At 38.5% G+C, this 27,123-nt stretch overlaps 1 protein-coding gene and 1 non-coding gene across 8 annotated transcripts in view; both read right to left on the bottom strand.

Annotated features, from left to right (window-relative positions):
* Positions 1 to 3,969: 3,969 nt before the first annotated feature.
* The window catches only part of ATP13A3 (ATPase 13A3), a 96,302-nt gene continuing 73,148 nt past the window's right edge, over positions 3,970 to 27,123 (bottom strand). For 6 of the 7 annotated variants that reach the window (XM_072726695.1, XM_072726688.1, XM_072726667.1 and 3 more), the window contains 6 exons: positions 26,731 to 26,908; positions 24,559 to 24,746; positions 19,505 to 19,593; positions 15,994 to 16,074; positions 14,286 to 14,375; positions 3,970 to 7,722 (listed from right to left, as the gene is read on the bottom strand). In XM_072726695.1, coding sequence (XP_072582796.1) covers positions 7,525 to 7,722; positions 14,286 to 14,375; positions 15,994 to 16,074; positions 19,505 to 19,593; positions 24,559 to 24,746; positions 26,731 to 26,908 — 824 coding nt within the window. In that variant the 3' untranslated portion in view covers positions 3,970 to 7,524. The remainder of the gene's footprint in view (positions 7,723 to 14,285; positions 14,376 to 15,993; positions 16,075 to 19,504; positions 19,594 to 24,558; positions 24,747 to 26,730; positions 26,909 to 27,123) is intronic. The other variant, XM_072726701.1, reaches the window with a different exon arrangement.
* LOC112913819 (U6 spliceosomal RNA) lies at positions 6,113 to 6,220 on the bottom strand. Its single transcript, XR_003233737.1, has one exon. It is a non-coding gene; the product is annotated as a U6 spliceosomal RNA (small nuclear RNA).

Here is a 27,123-nt window from a genome sequence, read left to right as displayed (position 1 = left end):
TTTTCTTGGGATCACTTATTTATTCATGAGAGACGCAGAGAGAGAGAGAGGCGGAGACCCAGGCAGAGGGGGAAGCAGGCTCCACGCAGGGAGCCCGACGCGGGACTCGATCCCGGGCCCCCGGGGTCACCCCGAGCCCAAGGCAGCCGCCCAACCCCGCCCAGGCCCCGGGCTCCCACAGCGCTTCTTTACGTGAATCCCCTCCATCCCTGTAAGAACACGGTTGTCCTCCTGGGCTGAGGGAGAGGCCGCTGAGGCCCAGCGGAGGTAACACCACGGTCGCGGGGCTGCAAGGGGACAGGACCTCGGACTGTGCCGTAAATGAGCAGCTCCCGTTCCCAAGCCGCTTCACAAAAGACACCAAGTCGTGCACTGAAGCACACGTGGCCAGTACCCAGCAGTGCTGACCTGCCAGCGCAGTGTCCCTGAGCGACACTGCGCAAACCATCTCTTGGACCAGCCCCTGTGATTCTGCACGTGGACACTGACCGAGCCCGCCGCCCGCCGCAATTTCCTTCAAGTGTTGGGCCTTGCCCGGTGGCGCCGCGCCCTGAAACCGCTGATGGGCTCAGGGCCTGGCCGGTGACTCGGCGCTCTCCAAAGGAAGAGGGAAGCGTCCCTGCATCCCGAGGATAAAGACCCGGGGACGGTCAGGGAAGGCCCTTCCCAGGAGGCGAGCTGTGGCGCTAACTGAAGGGGCCGCACGGACTGAAACGCTGGCGTCAAGGCGGACGGGAAGGGGCAGGAGGGAGGTAAGTTTCTCCACAAAGCGGCACATTAGGACCCCGCGATGCCGGGGAGCTTGGGGACACTTGATCCCCGGCAGCCTCACCCCTTAGGTGGGTCACCCTTCCTCTGCCGTCCCCCCCACCGCCCCAATTCTCCGTGCCAGTTCTCCTCTCCCATTTTGAGGAGTAATACGACTAAAAACGTCCTTGAAGGGGGCCCACACGGCACTACAGGTTTGAAGGGCGTTCACGCATCCAACGCGGGCCGTCCCGCTGCTTTCCACGGAGCTGTGCCAACAGCGGTGCTGCCTAGAGGGCAGGCCGGTCCTCTGCCTCACAGCCCTGCCGTCCTCGGAACGGATTTTTTTTTATTTTTACCATACACACGCAGCAGGTCTCAGTGTGGTTCTAATTTTTCATATCCCCCACTTAATGAACTTGAGCATCTTTTATATTTTTAATCCTCACTTGTGCTTCATCTCCTGAGAAATTTTGGGTTCTTTTGCTCATTTTTCTATATGTGAAGTGTGTATGTCTTTAAAAAAACTAAACTAGGCATCCTTTATATATTCTGGATACTAATCCTTAGTCAGTTAAAGGTGCCAAATATCTTAAACTAGTTTGTGGTTTGCCTTTTCATCTTCATGATGCCTCTTGACAGACACAAGTCTTAATATAAGCAAAGTTATCTATCTTTTATGATTCCTGTTTTTTGTATCAAAAGTCCTCCTCTCATCCCACGTAAAAAAAATTCTCCTATAATGCCAGAGTTTAAGTTTTGTCCTTTGTTCTTAGGTCCTTAATCCATATAGAACTGATTTTTGTATATGATGTGAGTTGAGTCCAATTTTATTTTTTTCCATTAAGAAAACCAGCTGTCCTAGCCCCATTTATATATAATTAAATCCCCTTTTCCTTCAGAGCTTACTGTCAGCATAGTCATGAATCTGGGAGTCTGTTCCTGGGCTATTTGATAATCCCTCCACCAACACCAAACTGAAATAACTTTTTAATGTTTAAAGCCTGAAAATATCCAGCATTTTAAGAAATGTGAAGAAACATTCTCATACTACAATGATGGGAATATAAATTGGAGCAAACTTTTGGGGGACAAGTTTAGCAGTATCAACTAAATTAAAAATATACATACCCCTTGCCCAGCAGTTACACTGCTAAAAATACATTCTATATCTAGGCTCATTAAAATTTGTGCACAAGGGGCAGCCCGGGTGGCCTAGCGGTTTAGCGCCACCTTCAGCCCAGGGCCTGATCCTGGAAACCCAGGATCAATCCCACGCCGGGCTCCCTGCGTGTAGCCTGCTTCTCCCTCTGCCTGTGTCTCTGCCTCTCTCTGTGTCTCTCATGAATAAATAGAATATTTTTTAAAAATTTGTGCACAAAATGGAGCACCCAAGAGTTCAGTCAGTAAAGCATGCAACTCTCGCTCTCAAGGTCAAGGGTTCAAGCCCCCATGTTGGGTGTGGAGCCTACTTAAAAACAATTGTGCAGGGATCCCTGGGTGGCGCAGCGGTTTGGCGCTTGCCTTTGGCCCAGGGCGCGATCCTGGAGACCCGGGATCGAATCCCACATCAGGCTCCCGGTGCATGGAGCCTGCTTCTCCCTCTGCCTATGTCTCTGCCTCTCTTTCTCTCTCTCTCTGTGACTATCATAAATAAATAAAAATTAAAAAAAATTAAAAAAAAAAAAAACAATTGTGCACAAAAACACTACAGGGTTGTTTGTAGTAGAAAAAACAAAAACCCCTAAATGACCATCAATAGGAAGGTAGTGAAATTTCTAAAGTATGAAACATCCATGCAATGCAATGCCTTGTGGACTTCAGTGCCGATGTCTAAGATACACAGAATGATGTAAAACAAAGGCAACATAGCACACATATATAATAGAATTCTTGTGTAGATCTTAAATCAGAAGAAGACTTTGTGTCAAATTCGGGTAAGCTGCTGTGGCCTATTTCCCAAGGAAGCGCTCTGATCAGAAGCACCTCCAAGTTTTATTCTTTGGAAAGAGAATATTCTGAATGCCAAGGATATGGAAGGTGCAGACAGTAGCACACTGTGGAGTCCATTCGCTGAAAACCTGGATGTTTAGGATTTTTTTATCCATTCATGAGAGACACAGAGGGAAAGAGAGAGAGACCCAGGCAGAGGGAGAGGCAGGCTCCCCGCGGGGAGCCCGATGCAGGGCTCCCGATGCAGGGCTCTGCCCGGGACCACGACCCCAGCCACAGGGCCACCCAGATACTCCTGGATGAGGTGTTGAGAAGTATTTTGAACAATGAAGCTGATGGCTCCCGTGTTTTCACGTCCTTTGAATTTTGGATTCATGTTAACAGGTTAGAAATCTGCTCTGCTAAGAGGCAACTTCTGCCTCTTAAAAGTCACCCCAGCCTATAAGGTTTGGCCTTTCCAAAGCTTAGCTGTCTGCCTGGAGGAGACATGGTCTCCTCAGTGAGGGGAGACTCGGGGACCAGGGCACTGGAGGGATCTCTGTGCGCCTACGGAGCAGTCAAAACCCCAACTCTGAACAGCTGACGTTCTCCTCCAAACTCCTCCAACCTCATCCTTCCCTGCAATATACACTCAAAATACAGCACCTGACAGTGACAGCCAAGGAAGACGGGGGCTGTGGGGTCATGACCACAAACCACAGGGGCCGTAAGGAACCTGGGACTCTAACCTTCACACCACCCAGTCCATCGCACCACAGCAGTGCGGAGGCCACAGCAGAGGATGCCCACTCCTGTAGAACCCGGGATGCCCAGAAGCATCTCCCGCCCTAGTACAAGGCCAACACAAATCCTGCCTTCTCTGAGGTTTCTCGGACAATGCACAGTTCCACAGCTTCTCTCTCCTTGGGAACGCTCTCTTTGTAGCCACGGCTGCCACTTGACTTCAAACTTACACAATTTTACACGGCATTGACGTGGCTGGATCTTCCCAACTGTTAGTAGATTCTAAGCCTCTTGTCTCAACATTTCACGATTGCCCTCTGGCCTCCATACAAATAACGTTTGGTTCTACATCGTATCTGACTAACGTTTCCACTGGATGGTCACACACATGATGTGATATATATGTGCAAAACGGTATTTATCCCCTTCAAAAATTCTAAGTTAAACAAAGGAAATGGGAAAATAAGAAGTAGGAAAATAAATCCAGAGAGGGCAGTATTTGTATGGCTAAAAGGCAAACAAATGTATAAGGACACAGAAATAAAATGTTATTTCATTCATTTAAATTTTTATTTTGAATAGCTTCAATCCAAAAAAGATTATGAATTTACAATGCTAAATGTACAATTATGAATGTATGCCTTTTTGACATCAGGGTACCATTCTTGAGCAGCAATACAATTTAAAAAATATAAAGATGCAGTATCATTTCTGATATAAAGTTACTTAAAAAAATCCAAAGTCTTAGGGAATTCACAAATCATAACAGGAAGTAGCTATCTTATTAATTTAATGTGCACATAATTACCAAATTTAATTACATTAAAAATGTGTAAATGCCCACAGACTATACAAAAATTAACATCGCACATTTTGTCAAAAGTTCCCCATCACCTCCCACCATAAATATACAAAAACCTATTTTCGGATATGTCAAAATTGCATGCATGCGATTTAGAAGGTTTTCTAAAGCTTGGATTTTGCTCTTCTCTGGATATTATTATCTATAGCCATTTGGGGAACAAAATACATAAACACTGATATGTTATTTACCATGCCTCTGAAACTGTGCAGTATCTTCACAAACATGGGAGACAAAATAAATACAGTTAAGACCGCAACAGTTCTGTTTAAATGCAAGTGCAATTTGGAAAGCTCTCGAATGTAAGAATTATAAAACTAATATAAAAAGTATTTATTTTGTTGTTGGCTTAGCCACTTTTATTCAAGCATTATTTGCAGCATTGCTTTACAGCAGTTGGTGCTAGAAGATACAAAACATATAGTTACCACTATTTATATCTGAGGGAGAAAAAAAAAAAAACTTTAAACAACCCTGAGGGAGACACACATTAAAAATCTTGTTATTTATTTAAAAAGTTAAAAAGTTACATATCATTATTTAACAATTACTTTTCCGGACATTTCTGTCCTTTAAGTATGTGCATAAATAAAATTTAAATCGGCAATATTTATTAATCTTTAATACATCAAAATAAGATATGTACAGATTTTTAAATTTAGGTCTGTATACACTCAAATAATTTAATGTGAAGTTCAGAATCAAAATTACTATGTAACGGTGACCTACAGAGAGGGAACTCCTCCTATCTATGGCACTGAGTAGGACCCACACCTAGATTCACAGACATTCTTCAAATAATATTCTGGAAACCATCAACTGCAACTTGAACAACCCACCTTGTCTATGTTCAAATCTGATTCCTACAAATGCTCTTTCAGCTACCTCACTCCTTTGAAACCTCACTCCTTTGAAAATAATATGGACAAATGAGATATAAAACACTTATAAAATCTAAATGTTAAAAAAAGAGAAAGGTGTAAAAAGTACAGCTCTTTATGGTCATGCTCTTAAAGATGTTAAATACAATCCGGTAACTGGATTTCTAAGCTGCTATTTAGTCATTAATTATATGCTTCAGTATTTAAATCAAAGAATAAAACCTACAATTCTGGGAAATCACTTTAAGAATAACGCTTATACATACTGAAAATGAATGTGGAAATCAGAAAATGATCAAGAGTAAGTAACTATAGAAAACAGTGCTAATTCACAGCTCAAGAGGTCTAAGATGCATAGCTTCACAAAATTGTTCATTCATGAACAACTGTTCTTATCTAATGTGTATTAATATCATATTATGCTTTCTGATGGAAAACTTCGATTAATATTTTTGTAAGAATCATCAGTGGCAATAGCAGTTAACAGTGATCCTGAGTGTAACTTACATTTTCCTATAGTTACCTAACATCATTCAGGTCTCTGCAGCATAAAAAATGAGAACCATGTGGTTCTAGAGCTCTGGCTAACATCTGATAAACTGGTAAGTATCTATCAGAAAAACAATGATCAGCTGGAAGTGGACAGCACAAGCCTGCTACCAGTTAGGGAAGAACACAGGATAATGTCACATAGTTTAGTTAGTTTAGTGTCCGTTTTATAGCACAGCAATTTCTGTGTTTATCAGAACTGTGGGCTTTGCGAAACTGCTGGATCTTACCCAGAAAGGCATTAAAAAAAAAAAAAAAGATTTATTTATTTATGAGAGAGAGAGAGAGAGAGAGGCAGAGGAGACTCAGGCAGAGGGAGAAGCAGGCTCCTCACAGGGAGCCCAATGCGGGACTCGATCCCGGATCCCAGGATCACGCCCCAAGCTGAAAAGATATGGAACATGTGGAACATGTCACGAATTTGCGTGTCATCCTTGCACAGGGGCCATATGCTAATCTCCTCTGTATTGTTCCGATTTTGTGTATGTGCTGCAGAAGCGAGCACCAGAAAGGCATTTTTAAGGTTACTTTAATTTTGTTTCGAATTTAAAAATAACCAGAAAAAACAGAAAGGTGAAAAATACTTTTCACATTTCTTTTGGCCCAATTAATGTCTATTCTTTAACTTTATTTCATTTTTTCTTCCTCCCACAAATTTTTACATCCAAATTAATGCTCCTTGGTAAACATCCCGTCTTAAACAGGTAAGCTCTGACCTCTGGCGCCACCTAATGGCATAAAACAAGCTCAGCGAGTTCACACTGTTTTGAAGAAGCAGTCACTCAAAACCACTCATTTTTAAGCCTCATTATTCATAGGAGAGACATGTATCAACCCTTCAATATTTTAGTAGGTGAAAGTCTAACTCAAAAGACTAAAACAAAACAAAAAACAAAACCCAATTCACTATTATCCTATGTCTTTAAGTAATTAAAAAGATAGAAAATAAAAATATTTAAAATTATATAAAACCTGAGAGAAAAAAAAGAGATATCAGACAGACCTACATCTATTGCAAAACAACAACAACAACAAAAAACTTTCTTTCCCAGTGAAAATTGTCCTACAACATTTAAGTGAAGTAAATTATACTACTGACAGGAGACATACCACAAGATCTGTTTAATAGCTTTGAGGGACGTCTGAAGAAGGCAGTGAAGCACCTTGCTGATTAGAAAAATAAAACCCAGGCAGTTTGTACAGAAAATATAAAACCATAAATGGGAATTACCTGAGTTATTCTATAAGCAACACCATAAAACTAACTCCTAGGCTATCAAAGGGAACAGGTGTAGGTATATATGGAAGTCTTTGCAAGAAATTTTGGAACCAAATGAAAACAGGCTTTCTACCTATTTTCACTGGAGGGTAATTAACACCCATTTTATTGATCAATCGCAAATTTAGGGCTGGTATATAAACGAGGACTTTTTCTAATAAGCGAGTGAGGAAAATAATAAATTTAAACAGATAAACCAAGTCTCAGAAGCTAATGTCTAAAAGCCTATCAAATACCAACTTTCTTCTGTACCCTATATAAAGAGTATCACTGAGGTTAACAAAAAATTCTGGAAATATATGTATCATGTAGTTACTGAAAGAAGATATAGGACTTTACAGACTATTAATTTAACTGACAGGCCAATCTTATTGTTCTGTTCTGTTTATTTAAAAAAAAAAAAAAAGGGGCTCTAGTATCAGCTATTAGAAGGGACATAAATTGAAATGGTGCCATCCCGACACACAGGATCAGAATGTCCTAAAATTGCATTCTCCTGCTACTAACATACCACCGAGAGTGATGCACTGCTATGTTATGGTGATGATTTGACATGATCCGTTCTCTTTAACTAAAGCTTTAGCTTCTGTTGTTGTCTGAGGTTTTGGTGGCCATTCTGGATCAACCAAGAGCTCCTGAGCCAGATACATATACTTTGCCTTTGGTACCTTCTTTCTACAGCCCAGAGCCCAGGACAAGCAGCATTTTCCCCACCGATCCACTGACTCCTAAGAAAATAAGGGAAAAAAAGAATATACGAGTAGATTAAGATCTGCTTGTTCTTAACAAGTTTTTAAAAGCAAAATACATCAACAGGAAAATAAGAGAAATGACTTCTGAGTACAACAAATAAATGGAAAAAAATCCAAATGAAAGAAAATATTTTTAATATTTAATATGAAAACCCCTGTATTCTATCCCAGATTATACCATTGCTCCTAGCAATTCAGCCAGCTAGCTGCTCATTTTTGGAAGAAAGTAGTATACAAATATTATTATTATTACTATTCATGTCATCTTTCAAAAAATAAAGCACGATGAAAATACTGTTAGGTCAAAACTAGAACCTGGATCGTGTTTACTGTCAATCACTTCTTTTCACATGTTTTCATTACTATAAAAAAACAACTTTGTTTTATAATTATAGCTTCCCCCGGTGTTCCACTATTGGAAAGAAGTACATAGAAAAGTATAAATCAAGCACTATTTCTTAGTATTATTTCATTATAAAAAGCTCTGCTGGCATTGAAATTCTTCTGGATCAATCCAAATGTTTTTAATGAATGTGATCTTAGATAAACAATCTTTTAAGAACAAGAAAGCAGTCCCTAGTTATACAAAAATGTAGATTCAATATAGGTCCTCAGAATTTAATTGAAATTTGAGATAAAACTGAAATAAAATAAAACTAAAATGATTATACTGAGACGTAAGTTATAGTCAGTCACCTCTGCAGAACAGTCAACTTCTAATTACTCTGGCTGTCACTTCTTCAAACAAAATTTAAACCCCATGGTGTTTGTTGTCCCATCAACATGTACCTCAAGCTGCAACTAGGTTTAATCTCAATTGAAGTAATCTCACAAAATGAAATGTAACATAACTGAGGTAAGTAAAGCATTTTAATATTGATACCCAAAATGGTTTCATCATCAAAGAAGGCAAATTTGCAATTACATGTTTTGAAACGTGTGTTTCTAAATTGGCCAGCAGAGAACAGCAAAAATAATATAAAATTAAAAAAAAAAAATCTTTAAGACTTTCAAAGGTCTTCTAGTTTATTTTATCAACAAAACACAAAAAGATGCACTGGTACCAAGAATTCACAGGCAAAAACTGTGGTCACAAACAAGCTGTATGAGGACTGGGGGGCGGGGGAGGCTGGAGATCTTTATCTAGTAGCCTCTTTATTGTCATAACTAAAAAGAACTATCATCATCTTAAAAGAAGTCTACAAGAAAATACTTGGCATTAGGATTCAGAAGAGACTAAATAGGATTCTTCAGGTGATCCAAATAACAAATACAGCTAACCCTTGAACAATATGGGTTTGAACTGTGCAAATCCAATTACGCAGATTTGTAAAATACAGTACAGTACTAAAAGCTTATTTTCTCTTCCTTATGATTTCTTTTAGTAACACTTTGCTCTAGCTTACTTTATTATAAGAATACAGTATATAATACATACGACATACAAAATATGTGTTAACTGACAGCTTATATGATCAGTAAGGCCAACTGTAGGCTATCAGTAGTTTTGTTTTGTTTTTAAAGATTTATTTACTGGAGAGAGAGGGAGGGAGGGAGGGAGGCAGAGAGCGCAAAAGAGCAAAGGAGCCCAACACAGGGCTTGATCTCACAACTCTGAGATCATGACCTGAGCTGAAATCAAAAGTCGGATGCTTAACCAACTGAGCCACCCAGGTGCTGCCCCAGTGGTTAAGTTTTTGAGGAGTCAAAATTTATACACGGATTTTGGGCTGCACGGGGCGAGGGGCAGTTAGCACCTCTCACACCTGTGCTGTTCAAAGGTCAACTGTAATTCCTTCCCACATTACACGTCGTGTAGGCACATACACAATACACCTTCATATGTAACCTGAGACGAGACTCACTACTTGGGTCTATGTTTTCCCCAAGGTGCTTAAATTCTTCAGTGTAGTGAGAAAAAAGATCCCTGTTCCTAAATCAATCTGAAAGCTGTCACTTTTCATTTTACAGCCTGTAGCACTGTTAAAGGACCACAGGAAAAGGCAAATGGTGAATGCTGACTTTAAAAAAAGCGAAAACATACAGGTTTTGACTGTCCAGATGAACTGGCTGGGTGGAAGGGCACGCAACAATGCATAGCAGGCTGAGTTAAGATAAGTCACAGCCCAGTGCCTTCAAATTTAAGACACACATACACCCGTAAGTCCAGTTTCCTACCTGTAGAAAGTGAGGCAAGCAATACATTGGAAACTAATTTCGTTGCAAACAGAATCACAATGAAATAGAAATCTTTTTACATTGAGATGCATGTTTTTTAAAAAAATCCTCACTTCCTTATCAAAAACAAGTAAAATTATTATAATTCAGAAAAAATAAAGTCACAAGAAAACTAGAGAATCTCCTTCTACTATGATTAGAAACATGCTGTTCCTGTACCTCACCTTCCCCAAATATCATACACAAAAAAATACACAATATAGGTTAGTTTAAAAATACAAACATACCACATACATCCTCAAATACAATCCAATTCACCGGTAGAGAAAAGAAAAGGTGCTACAGGCATGCTAGAGAAATGAACCAAGGGAGATATGATGATGGCAAGAAGAGGAGGGCAAAGAGGTGGGACACCACAGGGCTTAGAGTGAGCACGCAGGTCTCCCCCAACATCCAAGCATAATCCCTGAAGCAGGAGAATACAGTAGTTATAGCAACGGGATCTTCTCCTTTGCTGCCGAAAGCAATGGTTAAATGACTGAGTGTGTCCCTCAAAGACAGGAAAGTGGCTACCACAGTCCAGAAGAGAGACCACAAAGAACTTTCAAAAAGATCTATAGCTAAAATTCTCCTGCTTCTTAGGCCATTCCAAGCTATTCACTCTAGAATCCCAATGCCAGACTACTTTTAGGAAATGCTTTCACGGGTAGCATGTAAAATATAAAGCCATGCTTGTGGGGGAAGCGCTGTAATGATACTGTGGTTCTCAAAATCGTCTTCTTCCATACCAATCCTGAATATAAAATAAAGATAATCAGAATTAACATTCTATCTAAATAAGTTCAAATAATCTTCTACGTGGCATGAAGATTACCACTAACATCTGCTTTTCCCCCCAAAAGGAAAACATGATCCAGCACAAATCCTCGGGCAGGATCAACCTACACAACGACATGATCCTAGGTCCACATCTACTACTAATTGGCCCTAGTTTACCACACACAGGATACACACAAATGCTTTTTAGTAACAGATTATGCAGCACAAATCTTCCTAAATAGGGGTAATGCTTTATAAAAAAAGAAACTCTTGAAATTGAGAAACCCTGGTTTCAACTCCCGATTTTGTTATTCAATACATGCACAACCTTGGCAAGTCAGCCCAATGTTGCTTCTTTATGTACAAAGTGAAGTTAGGAATAAGACCTTAAGATGTGGGAGGATGCTGGAGGTGTACAATGTCCCTTGTCGATAAACAGGTATTTTAGACAAAGTCGTCAGAGATTTTCAGATAAGGCTCCTGACTTCCCAATCCAACTGTCTAAGATGTGGGGCCTAGTCCAGGGCCTCTAGCTTTGAAATTTTCAACACAATTCCATGGCCCTTGGGTCTATATGGTAAAGGAGGAAAAAGTAAGAAATAGGTCTTCTCTTCCTCCCAGAATTAATACAGATGGTTGGGAGTTGCAGTCTGAAAAGACCTCATGGGATCCTTGGTAGAAAAGAGCACAGAGCAGTCAGAGGCGGAACGGAGAGTTTGTGGCAGAGAATCACGGTAGCCACAGAAGTCCTTAAGGGACTTCTCGCCTCTACTTTCTTTTTCACCTTCAATTTTGGCACTAGTGACATCTCGGACTAAAATTTCTTTGTGTGGAGCTTCTGGGTGGCCCAGTTGGTTAAGCATCCGACTCTTGATTTCAGCTCGGGTCATGATCTCAGTTGTCATGGAATCAAGTCCCATGTCAGGCTCTACACTGTGGAGTCTGCCTGGGATCCTCTCTCTCCTCTCTCTCCCCGCCCCGCTCATGCACTCTCTCTCGCTTTCTCTCCAAAAAAATCAGTCTTTGTTGTGAGGGGTTTGTCCCGTGTACTACTGTAGGATGTTTACAGAGCAAAACCCCTGGCCTCTACCCACTGCACGCCAGGAGCAACCCCTCTCCTCTCCAAGTGTGACAACCAAGTAGGCCTCCAGACACCATCAAATGTCAGCGTAGGCAGGGGGCAAAGAGAACTGTCTCTGACTGAGAACCACAGCCATATGGATACAACTAGCTGACTAGTTCTTGAAGGGTCACAAATATGAACAGTGAAACCACATCACACACAGAAGTGTCAGAAGATGAAAGTGGGAAGCATTCTGTGCTAAAACCTTACAACAACTCTTTTCTAAAGCCAGTAACTTAAAAAATGCTTTCTCAATCATGACTACAGAAAATGAAGACTAAAATTCTCGTCTACTCTGGGATTCTCAGAACAAAGTGGCAAAACATACAGGGAATGCTGGAGCTGCCTATGCTAGACCACTCGCTACCTTCACTCTCTCCTGTGAGCACTTCTGAGGTAGGACTTCACATGAAAGACACAAACTCTTAAAAATAAGGAGGACAGATACTACCAAATTTCTAGAAAACAGATTTAGCAAATGATAGAATCTTCTCCCATTCAATTTTGGTTGAAAACTGAGGAGAAATTTCCAATTCAAATATTTTAAAGGAGGCTTACGATACCCACTTTTTGAATAAATAGGTATAAATAGGGCCTCCTCAGAACCTGCCATTTCCTGCTTAAAGAATTTTTTTTCTTAAGTAATCTCTAGGGGCAGTCCAGGTGGCTCAGTGGTTTAGCGCTGCCTTCAGCCCAGGGCCTGATCTCGGGGTCCTGGGATGAGTCCCACGTCGGGCTCCCTGCATGGAGCCTGGTGTGTCTGCCTGTGTCTCTGCCTCTCTCTCTCTCTCTCTCTCTCTCTTTCTCTCTCTCTCTGGGTGTCTCTCGTGAATAAATAAATAAAATCTTTAAAAAAAAAATCTCTACACCCAATGTTGGGCTCAAACCTCATAATCCCAAGGTAAGAGTCACAACACTACAGATTGAGCCAGTCAGGTGCCCTCGCATTTCCTGTTTAGATCAACAGTTAGAGAACTCTTTGGAGATGCTGGAAACTCAATGTAAATGTTTTCCATGGCCTGGGCCTTGCTGATACAAACATTTCATATGAGGACTGATGATATGAGCCAGAATATACCCTTTGAAATAACATAGTGAGGTAACCAAAAGGAAAAAAACTTGGACACAAAGGAGATTTAGCTAAAGGATGTGAGCCCCTGATATAGCTGTGGCCATATCACTACACCGCTTTGAGAAAAAGGAACTGAAGCTGAAGCCAGACTCATCCCATTACTACCAAATTCTCACTCTTCATCATAAAGCAGAAGACAAGGAAATGGCACTCTACGGGACCTCTTAGAAGGAAAGTAATCTGTGATACTACACTGGGCATCAAGCCCGTTGAAATACCAAAATAAAGCTCAGGAAGTTGGTACTTAAATAAAAGAAGGCTAAAAATAAGTGAGTGGCCCAACTCAGAAATGCCAGGGAATCCTCTTGAACTCTGAAAGCTTTCCTTGTGCCTCAGAATGAGGGGAAGATTTAGAACTCACATGTGTAAAAGCACATCACCTCGCCAATGCATAAACGGCAATGGGTCAGATGAGGAGGTGGGGAGACACTGTACTGTCAAGTTCTTTATATCCAAATGGGCTGGATCAGAGCTAATTCAACGGTATCAGGTAAAAAAAAAAAAAAAAAAAAAAAGACTGACCTGATATGTTACCTTACATAGGGCATACATATGCTTCTACACATGTAACACAATATTAGTTTATACTATACGACTATGTTACGGTATCTAACTATACTTCAACATCCAAACACCAGGAAATAAAACATGGGTTTTATTCAACTATTTCTCTCCTCTTTTTCCCATGGAGCTTGTATGTCTTTCAAATCTCAGGCTTGCGAAGGGATCCAAAAAGTCAAAGTCCCACGCTGTGATTTATTTACAGATATGCATGGTCTCTGAAAATCTTTATGAAGAGAGACCTATGTTTGGAAAAGCCAAAAAGCCACCCAAATCAAGGTACAGTGATTGCTGACAAGAGATCAGAAATAATTCCTCAAAATTTTGGCCTCTGAATTTTGATTCATTTTGGCCTCTGAACAATTCCCATTTCATAACTATGTTTCCATGAATCTCATTTAGGTCTAATGGGACTCATGAAAACCGTAAACATATAAACCAGAGAGAAATGGGAAACCTCTCACTACTGAGAAGACCTTTACACACAGCGAAGATACGGATTGGAATGGAAAAGAGACTTATGAAATTTCTGAAGTCCTGAAAAACCTGTAACAAAGGTTTGCCAAGAATTTTCTAGGACTCCTTACAGGGAATGAAATGCCAGGCACAGGAGAAAAGGTTGAGGCAACACACAACAGAACACCACCCTACAGAAAGGCGGCAGAGCACACAACTAAAAGAGCCTAAATACACGTGAAGAATTGAGAGTAAGTGCTGATTTCCAACCTGTGGTGGCTGTGTGGTGGTGAAGCGATATTCTCCTTGTTTGTCTCGATTGAACACAACTTTCCAAAGGACCATGTCAAGGAAGAAGTTCTGAGAGATATTCCAGTGAGTTAAGAATTAAAAATGACTAAGTCATTCTTTATTAATGTGCACATTTTAAAATGCTCATACAAAGCTGCATCATTAGTGAAAAACATGACTTGGTTTTCATATAGACAATTTCAATTAATATTGGAAAAGGATAAAGCATAACAAGAGAACATTTTTGGTTTTTTGGTGTTTTTTTTTTAACAAGTACCATAAAATTCTTGAAAAAATGGGACCTCTAAAATTTCCACAAAATGTGGTTTTTAATCGCATCCTTGGGTCTTTCCCATTTTATAATAATGCTTATAATGAGGTTTTTTTTAACAATGAATTATTTTCGTTCAATTAACATAATATTAAGTCTATGTCTATAGATGAGCTCATGAGCATCATCAAAGTCCAACACAAAAATTCTTTCAATACTAAACAAGAATAATAGAGATTATGAGCAGATTCCCTAAAAATTGTTTTTCTCTAGATTTTATTTTAAATAATATTTGTGTGAATAGATGAACTTATATTATAAAAAAGGGAAAGCTTTTAAAACATAATATCTCAGATGTGCTTTCTTGTGTCCATAAAACAGCACAAATACTTTCCACTGGACAACTTAAAAAAGCAGTAGCATAATAGCTACGCTGCCAATTATGGCCCAAATTTAAATACCAAGTCATCTTTTAGAAAGATAACAAATTAAGCATAATTTCCAAGTCAAGAACTATTATCACCGAAGTATACACATTTCCCCACAGATTACTTAATTTTAAATCAAAAGCCTGCCCTATGAAGAGAACCTTTCACTTAAAAATGACAACTGTATCTCCTTCTTCCATTTCATATATTGCTACTATAGAAGTGAATAATAGAAGTGAATATATATTCTATAATAGAATATATTATATTCTATAATATAATTATAATAGTGAATTATAATAGTGAATATAAAAGAAGTGAATTATAATATTTTAATAGAGAACAGATAAAATCTTATTAATAAGCATTACTTATTACTGGCTCCCTTTACAGAAGTCAACTTAAGGGCAATCCTAATAGGAGAATAACTATATAATATACAATCGATCACAGAGGACTTAAGACCTCCAGAGGAAACTCAAAAGTAAATACCAAGGAGGAGGTTCCAGTAATCAGTGCCAGTAAGTTCAGAGCAGTCATTATTTTATACTTTGAATAAACTGTTATTAAAATTTACTAGAGTTCATGTAGAAAGCCCCCTCACTCCTTTTTCCCTTAAATGGGAGTTTTTACTGTATACCACAGGTCTCCAGTGGTACACCCCCATTCTGATTTCATGATCATGGGCCCACTAGTTGAGGGGTCGCATGAGCACTAATCTTCTCCCCTTCCCATAGATCACTAATGTTCACTATCTCTCTGCTTATCTCCTCCTATCTGTATGATTACAGCTACATCATATCCCATAATATGACAATTATCAGTTAACAGAAAAGGTCAGGAGAGAGAGCTAAATTAATTTAACTAAAATGAGACTGAAACTCTTTGTGGGCTTCCTTAATGTTACCTGTCCTCTTCTCCCAGGACTATTAAATCACCAAGAATCCCAAAGCAGCAACGTAGCCATCTGATTATCTGAAGTGCTTACCTCCACCATGATAGATACAAGGGCATTGACAAGAACAATCATGAGCATAGTTATACGCCACTGATATGGTACACACACTATCTGTAAGACAAAATTTTTAAGTTAAAATTGTAGTGTGCAGTTTATGTTACAGCATTATATCATGATTTTGAAATTTGCTGAATTCCTATTACATACCAAGCACCTTCACATACATTATCTACTCAATCTTTAACAATGCCACAAAGTATATCCACTTTTCAGAGGATGAAACTCAAAAGTATAACTCAAGGTTAAAAGAATACAGTACAGTTAAAGTTGCTGAGCTTACAATCAAATCCTATTGATTCAAACTCAAAAGCCCATGCTTTCTACTAGTTAATGAATTTCTAACAAGTTCCTATTTTTAAAACAAAATCCTGTCTATAATGAGGCAGATACTGATCAAATAATGAAGTATCACTCAACACTCTATATACTGTCATAAAGACAAATTCATAAAAGTATACAAATTAACAAATACAGTCTAAGTTTTCACTTTAATGTCTGTGATTAATTTCTAAGGTCTAAGAAAATAAAAGGGAAAAAATCCTATTCATGCATTCACCTTTTAGTCAACACATATTTACTGAGTACCTAAAATACTGTGCTAGATGTGGAGGACTAATATGATCTTATGTTTTAGAAAAACACCTATGATCCCAGCAAGAAAGATTTTAAGGGTGGAGACTGCTATAGCAATCAAGATAAGAGATGATCGAAGTAGAAACCAGTGATGGGGCCACCAGATAATAGTTATATATTTGGTCTCTGACACAGAGCACTTAAAACTCTTTTAATTTCCTGAGTGATGGTGACAATAAGAGCGGCTTACTCAGAGGTCCTAAACACCCTGGAATTTCCTAGGGATCATGTCTTTTATTCTAAGGAGGCTACTCATGGTGGGCTCCTGGATAGCTCCAGGATGGGGGCTGGTTATCAGAAAGACTAAGCAATGATTAGAAGCTTGGCGCTTTCAGGCCCACTCCCCCATCCTCCACGGAAGGGAGAAAGGCTGGAGACTAAGTTAATAACCGACCATGACTAGATGAGGTAGCCTCCATTAAAAAAAAAAAAAAAAAATCCCTAAACTTCAGGTTTAGAGAGCTTCTCGTTCAGGCAACACAGCCACGTTCTGGGAGGTTGATGCATCCCAACTCCACAAGGACAGAAAGTCTTATGCTCGAGACCTTTCCAGACCTTGGCCTATCTGCCTCCTCATCTGGCTGTTCATCTGTACCTTTATTATAAACCAATAAACATAGGTCTTAACCTCAGTTTTACAGCAAATTATTGAACCTGAGGAGGAGGTTCTGGGAACCCTGATTTATATGTAATCAATAAGAAGCACAGGGGATGACCTGGGACTTACAACTTACAACTGTTATCTCAAGTTGGAGAGCACTCTTGTGGGACAGTCTTTAACCTGTAGGGTGTGTGCTGATTCCAGGTAGTTGGTATCAGAACTGAATCGTAAGATACCCAGTTGGAGGACTAGTTGGTTTGGGACACACAGTTGGTGTTACAAGTATTGTGAGTAGAGGAAACAATAGCTGCCTTTTAGGTGGCAAATGAGATGGAGTAAAGGTAAAATAGATTCAGAGTAAGAAAACAGAGAATCTAGCAACAGACTGGCTATGAAAAGACGACGACACATATACACACTTCTCACTCAGATAAGTACTAGTAACAAAAAAACAAAAGACAAAGCAGGGTCGAGGGAGAACATGATGGTAAGGTTAGTTGTCAAGATGATGAATGAAAGAACTGATCCGTGAGCTATGCATGTAATATTCAGTATGCCAGTGGATACTCAGTTCTGAAGCTCAGTTGTAAAAGCTGGGCCAACATAAAAGATATGACAGGAGAAGCCAGCACTACAGATGAGCTCCTCCAAATGTACAGAGTTAACACGGGAGAGAAGAATAGAAATGTGTGGAACACTAACATCTAAGGAACAGGAGGAGAGTCTGGAGATTAAAAACGATGAGTCATAGAGGTTAAGAAAAAAAACAAAGGGAGCACAGCATCACAAAATTGTAGAGGGAGTCTCCAGAATGATCAATCACCTGGCTAACTTGTCAAATACTGCTGAGGAGTCAATTAAGGATGGGGAAAAACAAAAAACAAAAACTAAAAGGACAAGTCCACTGGACTTAAGAAGAAAGTTGTTAATGGCCTTGGCCAGGGCAACTTCAGTAGGTAGACGCCAGACTATCTGATGAGTGTGTGAGAGGGGACTCGAATTACGTTGCACTCTTTCAGGAAATAATTTGGCTGTGAAACAGAAGACCCATGTGGCAGGAGAGAAACATAAATGGGTTTTATTTTGTTTTCTTCTTTTGCTTAAAGTGCTTATCTAACTCCCTCATCAAAGCACATGGGGCAACAGACACACTCATACCCTGCTGGTTAAGACTATAAACTGTCAACCTCTTCAAAGTTCAGTAACACAACTGCTTGTACCTGGGATAAAACCCTGAGCACAGGAAAAGATGACAAACGACCTAATTATTTCCCAATGGAGATGGAGAAATGAATAAAAGTATACTCCCATAATCTATAATAGAATACTACACAGTAGTAAAAATGAAATACATTTATTGACATGGATGCATCTTAAAAATAATGCTAATGAGAAAAGGCAAGTCACAGAAAAATACAAATAGCGAGGTGCCACTGTCATACAATCAAAAGCAAGCAGAACTATCTCTATGGCTTCATACAATATTGGTTAAGTATATAATTAAAGCAAGACAATGAGGTAAAAAATTAGAAGAGTGGTTCCCTCAGGGTGTTTGGAGAAGGGTATGTGACAGTGCCTTACTGGTGTCATGTTACCTTTTTTAGGTTGGATGATAAACTCATGGATGTTATTTTATTACTATTGTGCTGCACAACTTATATACACGTGCATATTCTCTTATATAAAACAAGTATTTCATCATTCGTAATATTTTTAATGAAAATATGAACTCAGTGGCCAGAGAAGAAGGGGCAGTAGGTACAGACTATTCAAGTAAGTTGAGAAGGGACAGATCAAATAACAGGGTCAAAGCTTTTTTTTATTTTTTTTTTATTTTTAAAGATCAAGGAACATTTTTTTTTTCCAGACAGGGAAATAGAACCAGAGCAAAGACTGAAGAAAACAGGCAAGAAACATAAAATAACAGACTCAATAAAAGCTGCTGTTTCAATTATGTTCTTTATTCTTTTTAGGGTATTTTGGGGTTAATATAACTGCACCTTAGAAAATTCAGAAAGAAGAGATCCTGGGGGAAATGACCTTGACAGTTGAATCTTTGTCCCCAGTAATATGAGAGCAAGGGAAGGGAGAGATCGTTAAACCCTAAGCAAACCTCCAGAAGTCCCATCTGGCTGTGTAAGAACCACATAATACTAACACGTCATTGTCTGTTCCTGTCTTACTACTGCTCTCCTAGATATTATCACCCTCAGACAACCAATAGTAATTGATGTGCTGAACCCTTACCTGAAGAACCTGGTCAATAGAGGCAACTGGATGCAACATGATGAGTAATATGAAAACATACAAAATAATCACAGACACAACAAAAAAATCTGAAAAAGAAAGTAAAACAATTAAATTAGAAGTTCCTTTAAATAAAAATGCATATATAATAACAACTGATATACTAGCAATCCTGTATTTGGTTTTGAATACATCTATTTAGGTTGGTGAAATATATAAAGTGTGTGTTTTGTTAGGGCCAAAGAATTTATTTATGTGATACAGACATAATCAGCATTTATAAAAATAAGAGACAGACTTTTATGGACACTTATTTCTAATTTCCCCAGACAGATAGCTACTTTATAAGATAATCAAGACCATATATAATTCAAAGACAGGAGACTAGCCTATGCAGAGCAAACTGAGATTATCATTCAAAACATGTATGGACTAATTACTGTTGACTATAAAAATACTGAATAACATTGTTACTCCCAGTATTAGGTATGTTATAATCCTAAATAGAGGCATTCTAATTTGCCTCTAAGTATATTTCTGTTAGGGGAATCCCACTTTCTCAATGACTTCCTCTGTGAAAATATTGCCACAGAAAACATTAGTTAAAACCCAGAAACTGAGTTGATTTACTATTTAAATGTGAACTATTCTGCTTGCTGCTGTAGCTAGAAATGGTAAATTCAATCCAGCAGTACTTCCCATTACTTTCCAACTCAAAACTCCCTGCTTATGGCCATTTGCTAACTGTGTATATGCATGCATACATTTGCACATAAACAAGCAGACTCTTATTTATATAAGGAGCCTTAAGGCTCAGAAATTTCCCCATTATATTGGTATTCTCCAACTCTTTTCCCTTTTTTCTTTGGCCTGGATATTTATTTACAAAATCTTTTCTGAGGTTTGAAACTCAAATTTTATTAATACCATGTGGAACCAAAATTTTATCAGAAATCCTTCAGATTGGGTAAAGAAGTTAATATACTATTCTATGGACTGTAAATGAGGGATCTCATACTATTTTTAAATATAGGAGTCATTTATAAGTATAAACACTGTTAATATGTCAGTTTCAAAACCATAGGCCAATATCATTCATTGCTCTGCAGAAATAACATATATAGTTATTGTTTATATATGTTAATATACATATTTATTGTTCTAACAACTTAGGCAGAAAGTTGTATTATTTAACATCCATGCCAAAGTAGGGGAACTTTTATTATGAGTCACTGACCGACAGGATGAAAAGTCTGGGACACATGTTAGATTTAAAAAATTTTTCCCTAGATTTTTATTTTTAAAACACACTACTAAACTATAAACAGAAAACATTAACATTTTATTCAATAAATGTAGCAGCTAAGGCAACACATAAGTTATATAGTTATTCAAAGAGTTAATGTGGTCAGTTAAAAAAAAAAGCGTTTGGAAAGTGCTAGTTGTAAGTACAGAAACACACAAAAGACAAAATCAGAAAAAGAACAAGAAGAAATGGTCAGAATACAAATGCCAGAGAGACACAGAGACAGAGAAAGTGGTTTCAAAATAGTAATAGCCCATATTGAATGTTTTCCAAATTTTACTGCATTTTTACAGCTATACACAAAAGAGATTTATCATCTAGTTCCTGACATGTTGCCAGAAAACAATTTTTTACTCAGGCTCATAAACTTCTTACATCCACCTCAACAGCGTTTCTCAAATTTTCCTCTTTCTCCTAAGGCCACTCCCTTTGATCACACGTCTAAAAACCTGCCACAATATCCATGTGAAGCAGAAAATAAGTATTTAAACCTTTCCTTTCTTTAGCCAGGGTAAAGAAAGAGGCGCTATTAGAAGGAATCTGACAGGGACGCGCATCGGCGGCCAATGTAAATAGCCACCAAAATGAAAAGATAAACAGAGAAACCAAGAATGGGAAAACCAGGTATTCATTTTTGAGAGCTACGGAGTTTCTAGCTGACTGTGCTCTCCGCTCCTCGACTCTCCTGGCATCGCTACTGAAGTACAAGTAATGCTCTTCACCAGAAGACTGAGCGATCAAGACTAATTCTGTGTTGGTGGTGACTGGAGATAAGGGGAGAACGTTCCTTAAGGTAAACATTTAGATTCCACCACAAAGCTGTGTGAACATGAACACATCCCTAGGAGCTGAGGTATTTCAACTAATAAGATGAGGATATGATGAGGAAAGAGTAGACTTAGGCCTTCAAATGCAAAGCATTTGTAAATTCAAGTTATTATGAACGATGTCTCAGCTTATGGCATCACAGATTTGTTCATCAAAACCAGTTGGTTTTGATGGCATATGGCATCAAAATCAGGCATCATAAAGGAGTTCCTTACGTTCCCCTTAGTATGTAACTCAGAAATAAAGCCTTACATAGAATAAATAAACCTACAATACTCGTTCATGACTCTGATATATACTTCTCTTGTTCCTTCCTCAAAAATATGAACTGGGGTCTTCTGACTTATAACCACAAATTTCAAGTCTTTTTATTCCTAACCCTACTTCCTTATTATTCAGTTTATCTTTGAAAGGCCACCTTATCCTGCAGAGCCTCTAGGTATCTGCTCCAATCAATTCAGGCCTGGCAGAGGAACAAGAAAAAATATAGACCCAGAAGAGGAGAAATACTGGCAGTCCAGCAGTGAGGTCTTCGCAGACCGGACTTGGATGTCACAAGCAGGAAGTTATAGGACTCAAGTAAGACGCTGTAGCAAAAAAGAAAGCCAAATCCAAGAGATCACATCTAGTTAAACAAGACTCTAAGAATTAAGCCTGTATCATCACGGCCCACGGTCAAAGGAGAAAAATATAACTGGGCTAATAAGCTGAAGCTAAAAATGGGTCACTGCAGACTGCAATTCAGTTTGATTCAGAATCCAAGAGTACAAAAGAGTACAAAAACACTCTGACGAGAATGCCTAACATGCCTAAGATTGAGATTAATTTTTTAAAACAATAATCTCAAAATAGGTTTAATATGTTTCACTATTAAGACACAGAGAATAGCACCAGCAAATCCTAGCAAAGAAAGAAGAGCTAATGTCAGCTCTAGTAAAGCCTCACTCATTCCCAGCTCTACTTATACCTTATGCTGTATTATTTCTTTATACTGTTAGACTATTCCTATCACTGCTTCCCCCCCACTTCTTTATGCATCAGTAATGGAAAGATTAAGGAACTCTAATGACAGACAAGATGTGAAAATCAGCAAAATACGTGTATGCTGTCTTTAGTGTTCCTATTTTACTTTTTCAGGAGGCATATTTTAAGACAGCATGCACTTCTGTTTATCCACCAGACATGCACAAGCTGCTTATATTAAGGACAAAGGTTTTTGTGGGTATATTTTTGCTAAAACATAATTTTTAATACACATCTTAAAAAAAATAGTCCAATGATCAACAACTGAGTTTATTATTTATTCAAGTCAATTTGAATTTACATGCAAATACAAAATATCTTAATACAAAATTAAACGGTAATACAAAGCTTTTAAATTTCTTGAAATTTTCCAATACAAAAGATGCATTTAAAAAATTGGCAATTAATAATCTCTCTTTTTAATTGGAGTGGCATGGATAGATAGGGTTGATTTACTTAGATCTATAAAATTAACTTTCCTGACATGGCTGTCTTACTTACAGTCTGAACACCAGTTTTCTTATATAAAGAGAGCATTATTCTCTGAGGAGATGTTTTAGCCCTTGGGCATGCTAAATATCCTTGAAATTTAAAAATATGGAACTAAAAATAAAACATGTATGTCAACTTTAATTAAGTTCACCAACTAAAGCTAACTTTAGTTATGAAGTACTCAGAAGCTTTTGAACTTGTATGGAAGGCTTTTTGTTCCAAAGCATGCTTCCAATATGCTTTTCAGTAATACAGTTTCTACTTGTTAGATAATATCAGAGGTTTTTGTTGTTGTTGTTTTTAATTTATTTATTTGGTCGAGGGAGGGGCAACAGGAGAGGGAGAGAGAACCCTGAGAAAAGCTTCACCTCACAGATGCGGGCCTCAATCCCATGACCCTGAGATCATGACCTGAGCTAAAACCAAGAGTCAGACACTCAACTACAGCACCTAGACACCCCAATATCAGTTTTTGTAAAAGAAAAGCATAAAATCAGATTTCAGCCTTATTAATACTTGAACAGTCTTACCTGTCCAAAGTAGAAATAAAACTTGACCTACAAACCACATAGTGGACAATTACAAATTAAATATATGAGAAAATGCTCTGTAAACTCTCATGATAGAAATACCATGAGATTTTATCATATCAATATAGTAGTTGTTACTTACGTCTAGGTTATACCGAAATCTGTGACCTGAGTTTGCCAACCAGAACAGTGGCATTTCTTTCTACTATAGCAAAAGAATTACTGTTCATTCATTGATACTGCAAAAATCTAAAGTTCTTTATGACAAAAATTAAGTTATCCCATATATTAGTATATTCTCAACTTTTTGAAAATTGGCAATTTATAGTCATTGATTTTTTTTTCCCCATTACCCCTAATTTTGATCAATCAAAATGCTGTCTCCGATTGCTATAGTTAGATGAGTCAACACAGGCATAAGACTCCATTCTACTGGCCCTTTAAGCAGAGTGGATGCAAAGGTGACACAAATGAAGGATTCCAGGTGAATACTGTCTTGTAACAGGGTCAAAAATGACAAAAAGACAGCTGGCACTGCGCAGACCACCCAGAAGCAAAATACAATATCCACTGTTCCAAATGAAGAACCTCTGTTCCTGCTTCTAATTCTAACTCTGTCTGCAATGGGCTGTAAAAATAAAAGCTGGAGCCAGAAGCAATTGGATGTGAAAACCAGGAATGTTTAGGACTGGTGGCTTCAATTTTAAACTTTAGAGTGGCAGCTACCATGAGAACAAGACAGTAAACACCTAAATCACTAGGTTCGTTCTATTTGTGAAGACCTATTTCATTTTGAAAGAACAGTTTAACTCTACTCTTCCTACAACATTTTTAAAGAAACGAAGCAGGATAAAAATCACATATGCCAAACTTACAATTCTTGTAGCAAGGCTGCCTGAAGGGTTTTCCTTTTGAAAAGGCAATTGCCACTATGAGGTACTGAAAACTGGAGATAAAAAACACTGTGGTATTTTCATAATTTTGTATATTACGCGTATCAAGTTCAGTTTCATTGTACAAATGTGAAGAATTCCAATATAGGCTTCTCGTTGTATTACAAGCACTAGAACACAAAAATATTTTACATTACTAAATACCATTCTCATTTCCCAAAAGAAATCAATTTTCCAGGATGGCTGGGTGGCTCAGCAGTTGAGCGTCTCCCTTCAGCCCGGGGCGTGATCCTGCAGACCCGGGATCGAGTCCCACGTCGGGCTCCCTGAATGGAGCCTGCTTCTCCCTCTGCCTGTCTCTCTGGCTCTCTCTCTCTCTCTCTCTCTCTCTCATAAATAAATAAGTAAATTCTTTTAAAAAAATTCTTTTAACTGCTTTTGAATCACTCTCATAATAAACATAGAAATAAGGTTTTTTATAGGAAAAATTTCAATGATATCAAGATAAAAATATGTAGAACAGGCAACAGAGTTAAGGGTCTCTTAGTCACATCCCAGTCAGTTTAAAAAAAAAACTAGAAGAAACTTCATATTTAATAAGCTTCTCTCACTTTTTAAATTTGGGGATAAAAGTAAGTTAACCATACTGGAATCAAAAGAAAAAAAACAAAGAAACACAGTAATGGTTAACAGACCTTAGGTTTGACCTTATGTTCTACCACTTTTTAGCTTAACTGAGGAAATATTCTTTCATTTCTGAGCCCCCATTTCCTGATCTGTAAGGATGGATACCACCTGCGCCATCACAGGGTTTCTGTGAAGAATGGGGAAGAGGACTCCTGTAAATAAACGCCCAGCAAAGCACTTTAGCACTGAGATGGGCCCCAACCTCTTATGGCACGCTCTCAGCTCTGCTTCCAGGTGGGCAGGACTGTCCAACACACTTAACAACCAGCACTAAAACATTAATTATAAAAGCACAGGCAAGTACTAATAAAATGTTGATCTGCTACAAATGAATCCTGGAAAGCTTCCCCCGAACAATTCCATCTATTCCCTTGGGTGCTTAGTGTTTATACGTGCACACAGGCAAACAGTAATGTTAAATTTCTTAGTTTCCTACAACCTTTTTTTTTTAAAGATTTATTTATTTGTTTATTTATTTATTTATTTATTTATTTATTTGAGAGAGAGAGAGAGAGAGAAGCAGAGACACAGGAGGAGGGAGAAGCAGGCTCCATGCAGGGAGCCCGACGTGGGACTCGATCCCAGGACTCCAGGATCACACCCTGGGCTGAAGGTGTTTTTTTGTGTGTGTTTTAATTAAGTAGACTCCACTCTCAATCATTTGTGACTGATAGAATACCCATAAATAAGAGAACCACTTAGTACTTTTTTACAAGTTTTTATAGGTCTTAAAATGTCTTTCCTAAATTTGGATAAAGTTAGAGGCACAAACATTGTGGGTTTAGAAGACTCTACTAATTTCAATCTTTTCATTTTACAGATAAGGAAAGTAAGGCTCAGTAGCTAATTAGGAAACTGATCCGATAGTCTCATCTTGGTAATAATTATGATGACCACCACGCCTGACCACATTTCTAGAAATTAAAGGAGTTACCATGTTGTAAAGTCAAATACAGGCCAAATAACTTAATTATATAATCAAGCAGCTTGGGAACATTTTGTTTTTAAAGATTTTATTTATTTATTCATGAGAGACACAGAGAGGCAGAGACACAGGTAGAGGGAGAAGCAGGCTCCCTGCAGGGAGCCCGATGCAGGACTCCAGGACCCCAGGACCCCGGGATCATGCCCTGAGCTGAAGGCAGACGTCAAACACCCAGCCATCCAGGTGTCCCTGCTGGGGAACTTTTAAATAATTTTAAAACTTTTTTTTTAAAGATTATTTATTTATTTATTCATAGAGACACAGAGAGAGAATGAGAGGCAGAGACACAGGCAGAGGGAGAAGCAGGCTCCATGCAGAGAGCCTGACGTGGGACTTGATCCAGGGTCTCCAGGATCACGCCCTGAGCTGCAGACGGTGCTAAACCGCTGCACCACCGGGGCTGCCCTTAAAACTTATTTTTACACGCATATATGTTCCAACACATTTTGCACAAGATTTTTTAAATGGATTGACCAACTTACTCTGATTGTGGATGCCATACTTCATACCAAGGTTGCTGCTTGACCCAAAAAAATCCCAAAGATTGAAATCCAATGCAGATGATGATCTGAGACAAAACGGAGAAGAGAAGGGCCCCGGATATAAGACCTGAGGGTGGTCTTTGTGCCACAAGTTCCTTCCAGGCGGGATTTAAACTCACTATATTGAAGAGGAAAAAAAGGAGAGGTTTTTATCTAAACAGGTTGCTATAAAATACAAAATCAGATTCATTTAGGAACTTAGATTCGTTCCATCTAACAAATCTTTAATATGAAAAATGTCCCAAAGCCAATCCAGATGTCATACATATTTAAATCATCTGTAAAAATATACAATTTAGGCTTTTTCAAAAGTGCCTCACAAGTACTTTTCTA

The sequence above is a fragment of the Vulpes vulpes genome, chromosome 1, assembly GCF_048418805.1.
Source record: "Vulpes vulpes isolate BD-2025 chromosome 1, VulVul3, whole genome shotgun sequence".
Lineage (NCBI taxonomy): Eukaryota > Metazoa > Chordata > Mammalia > Carnivora > Canidae > Vulpes > Vulpes vulpes.
The sequence above is the reverse complement of the archived record's forward strand: the minus strand, read 5'-3'. Positions and strand labels throughout refer to the sequence as shown.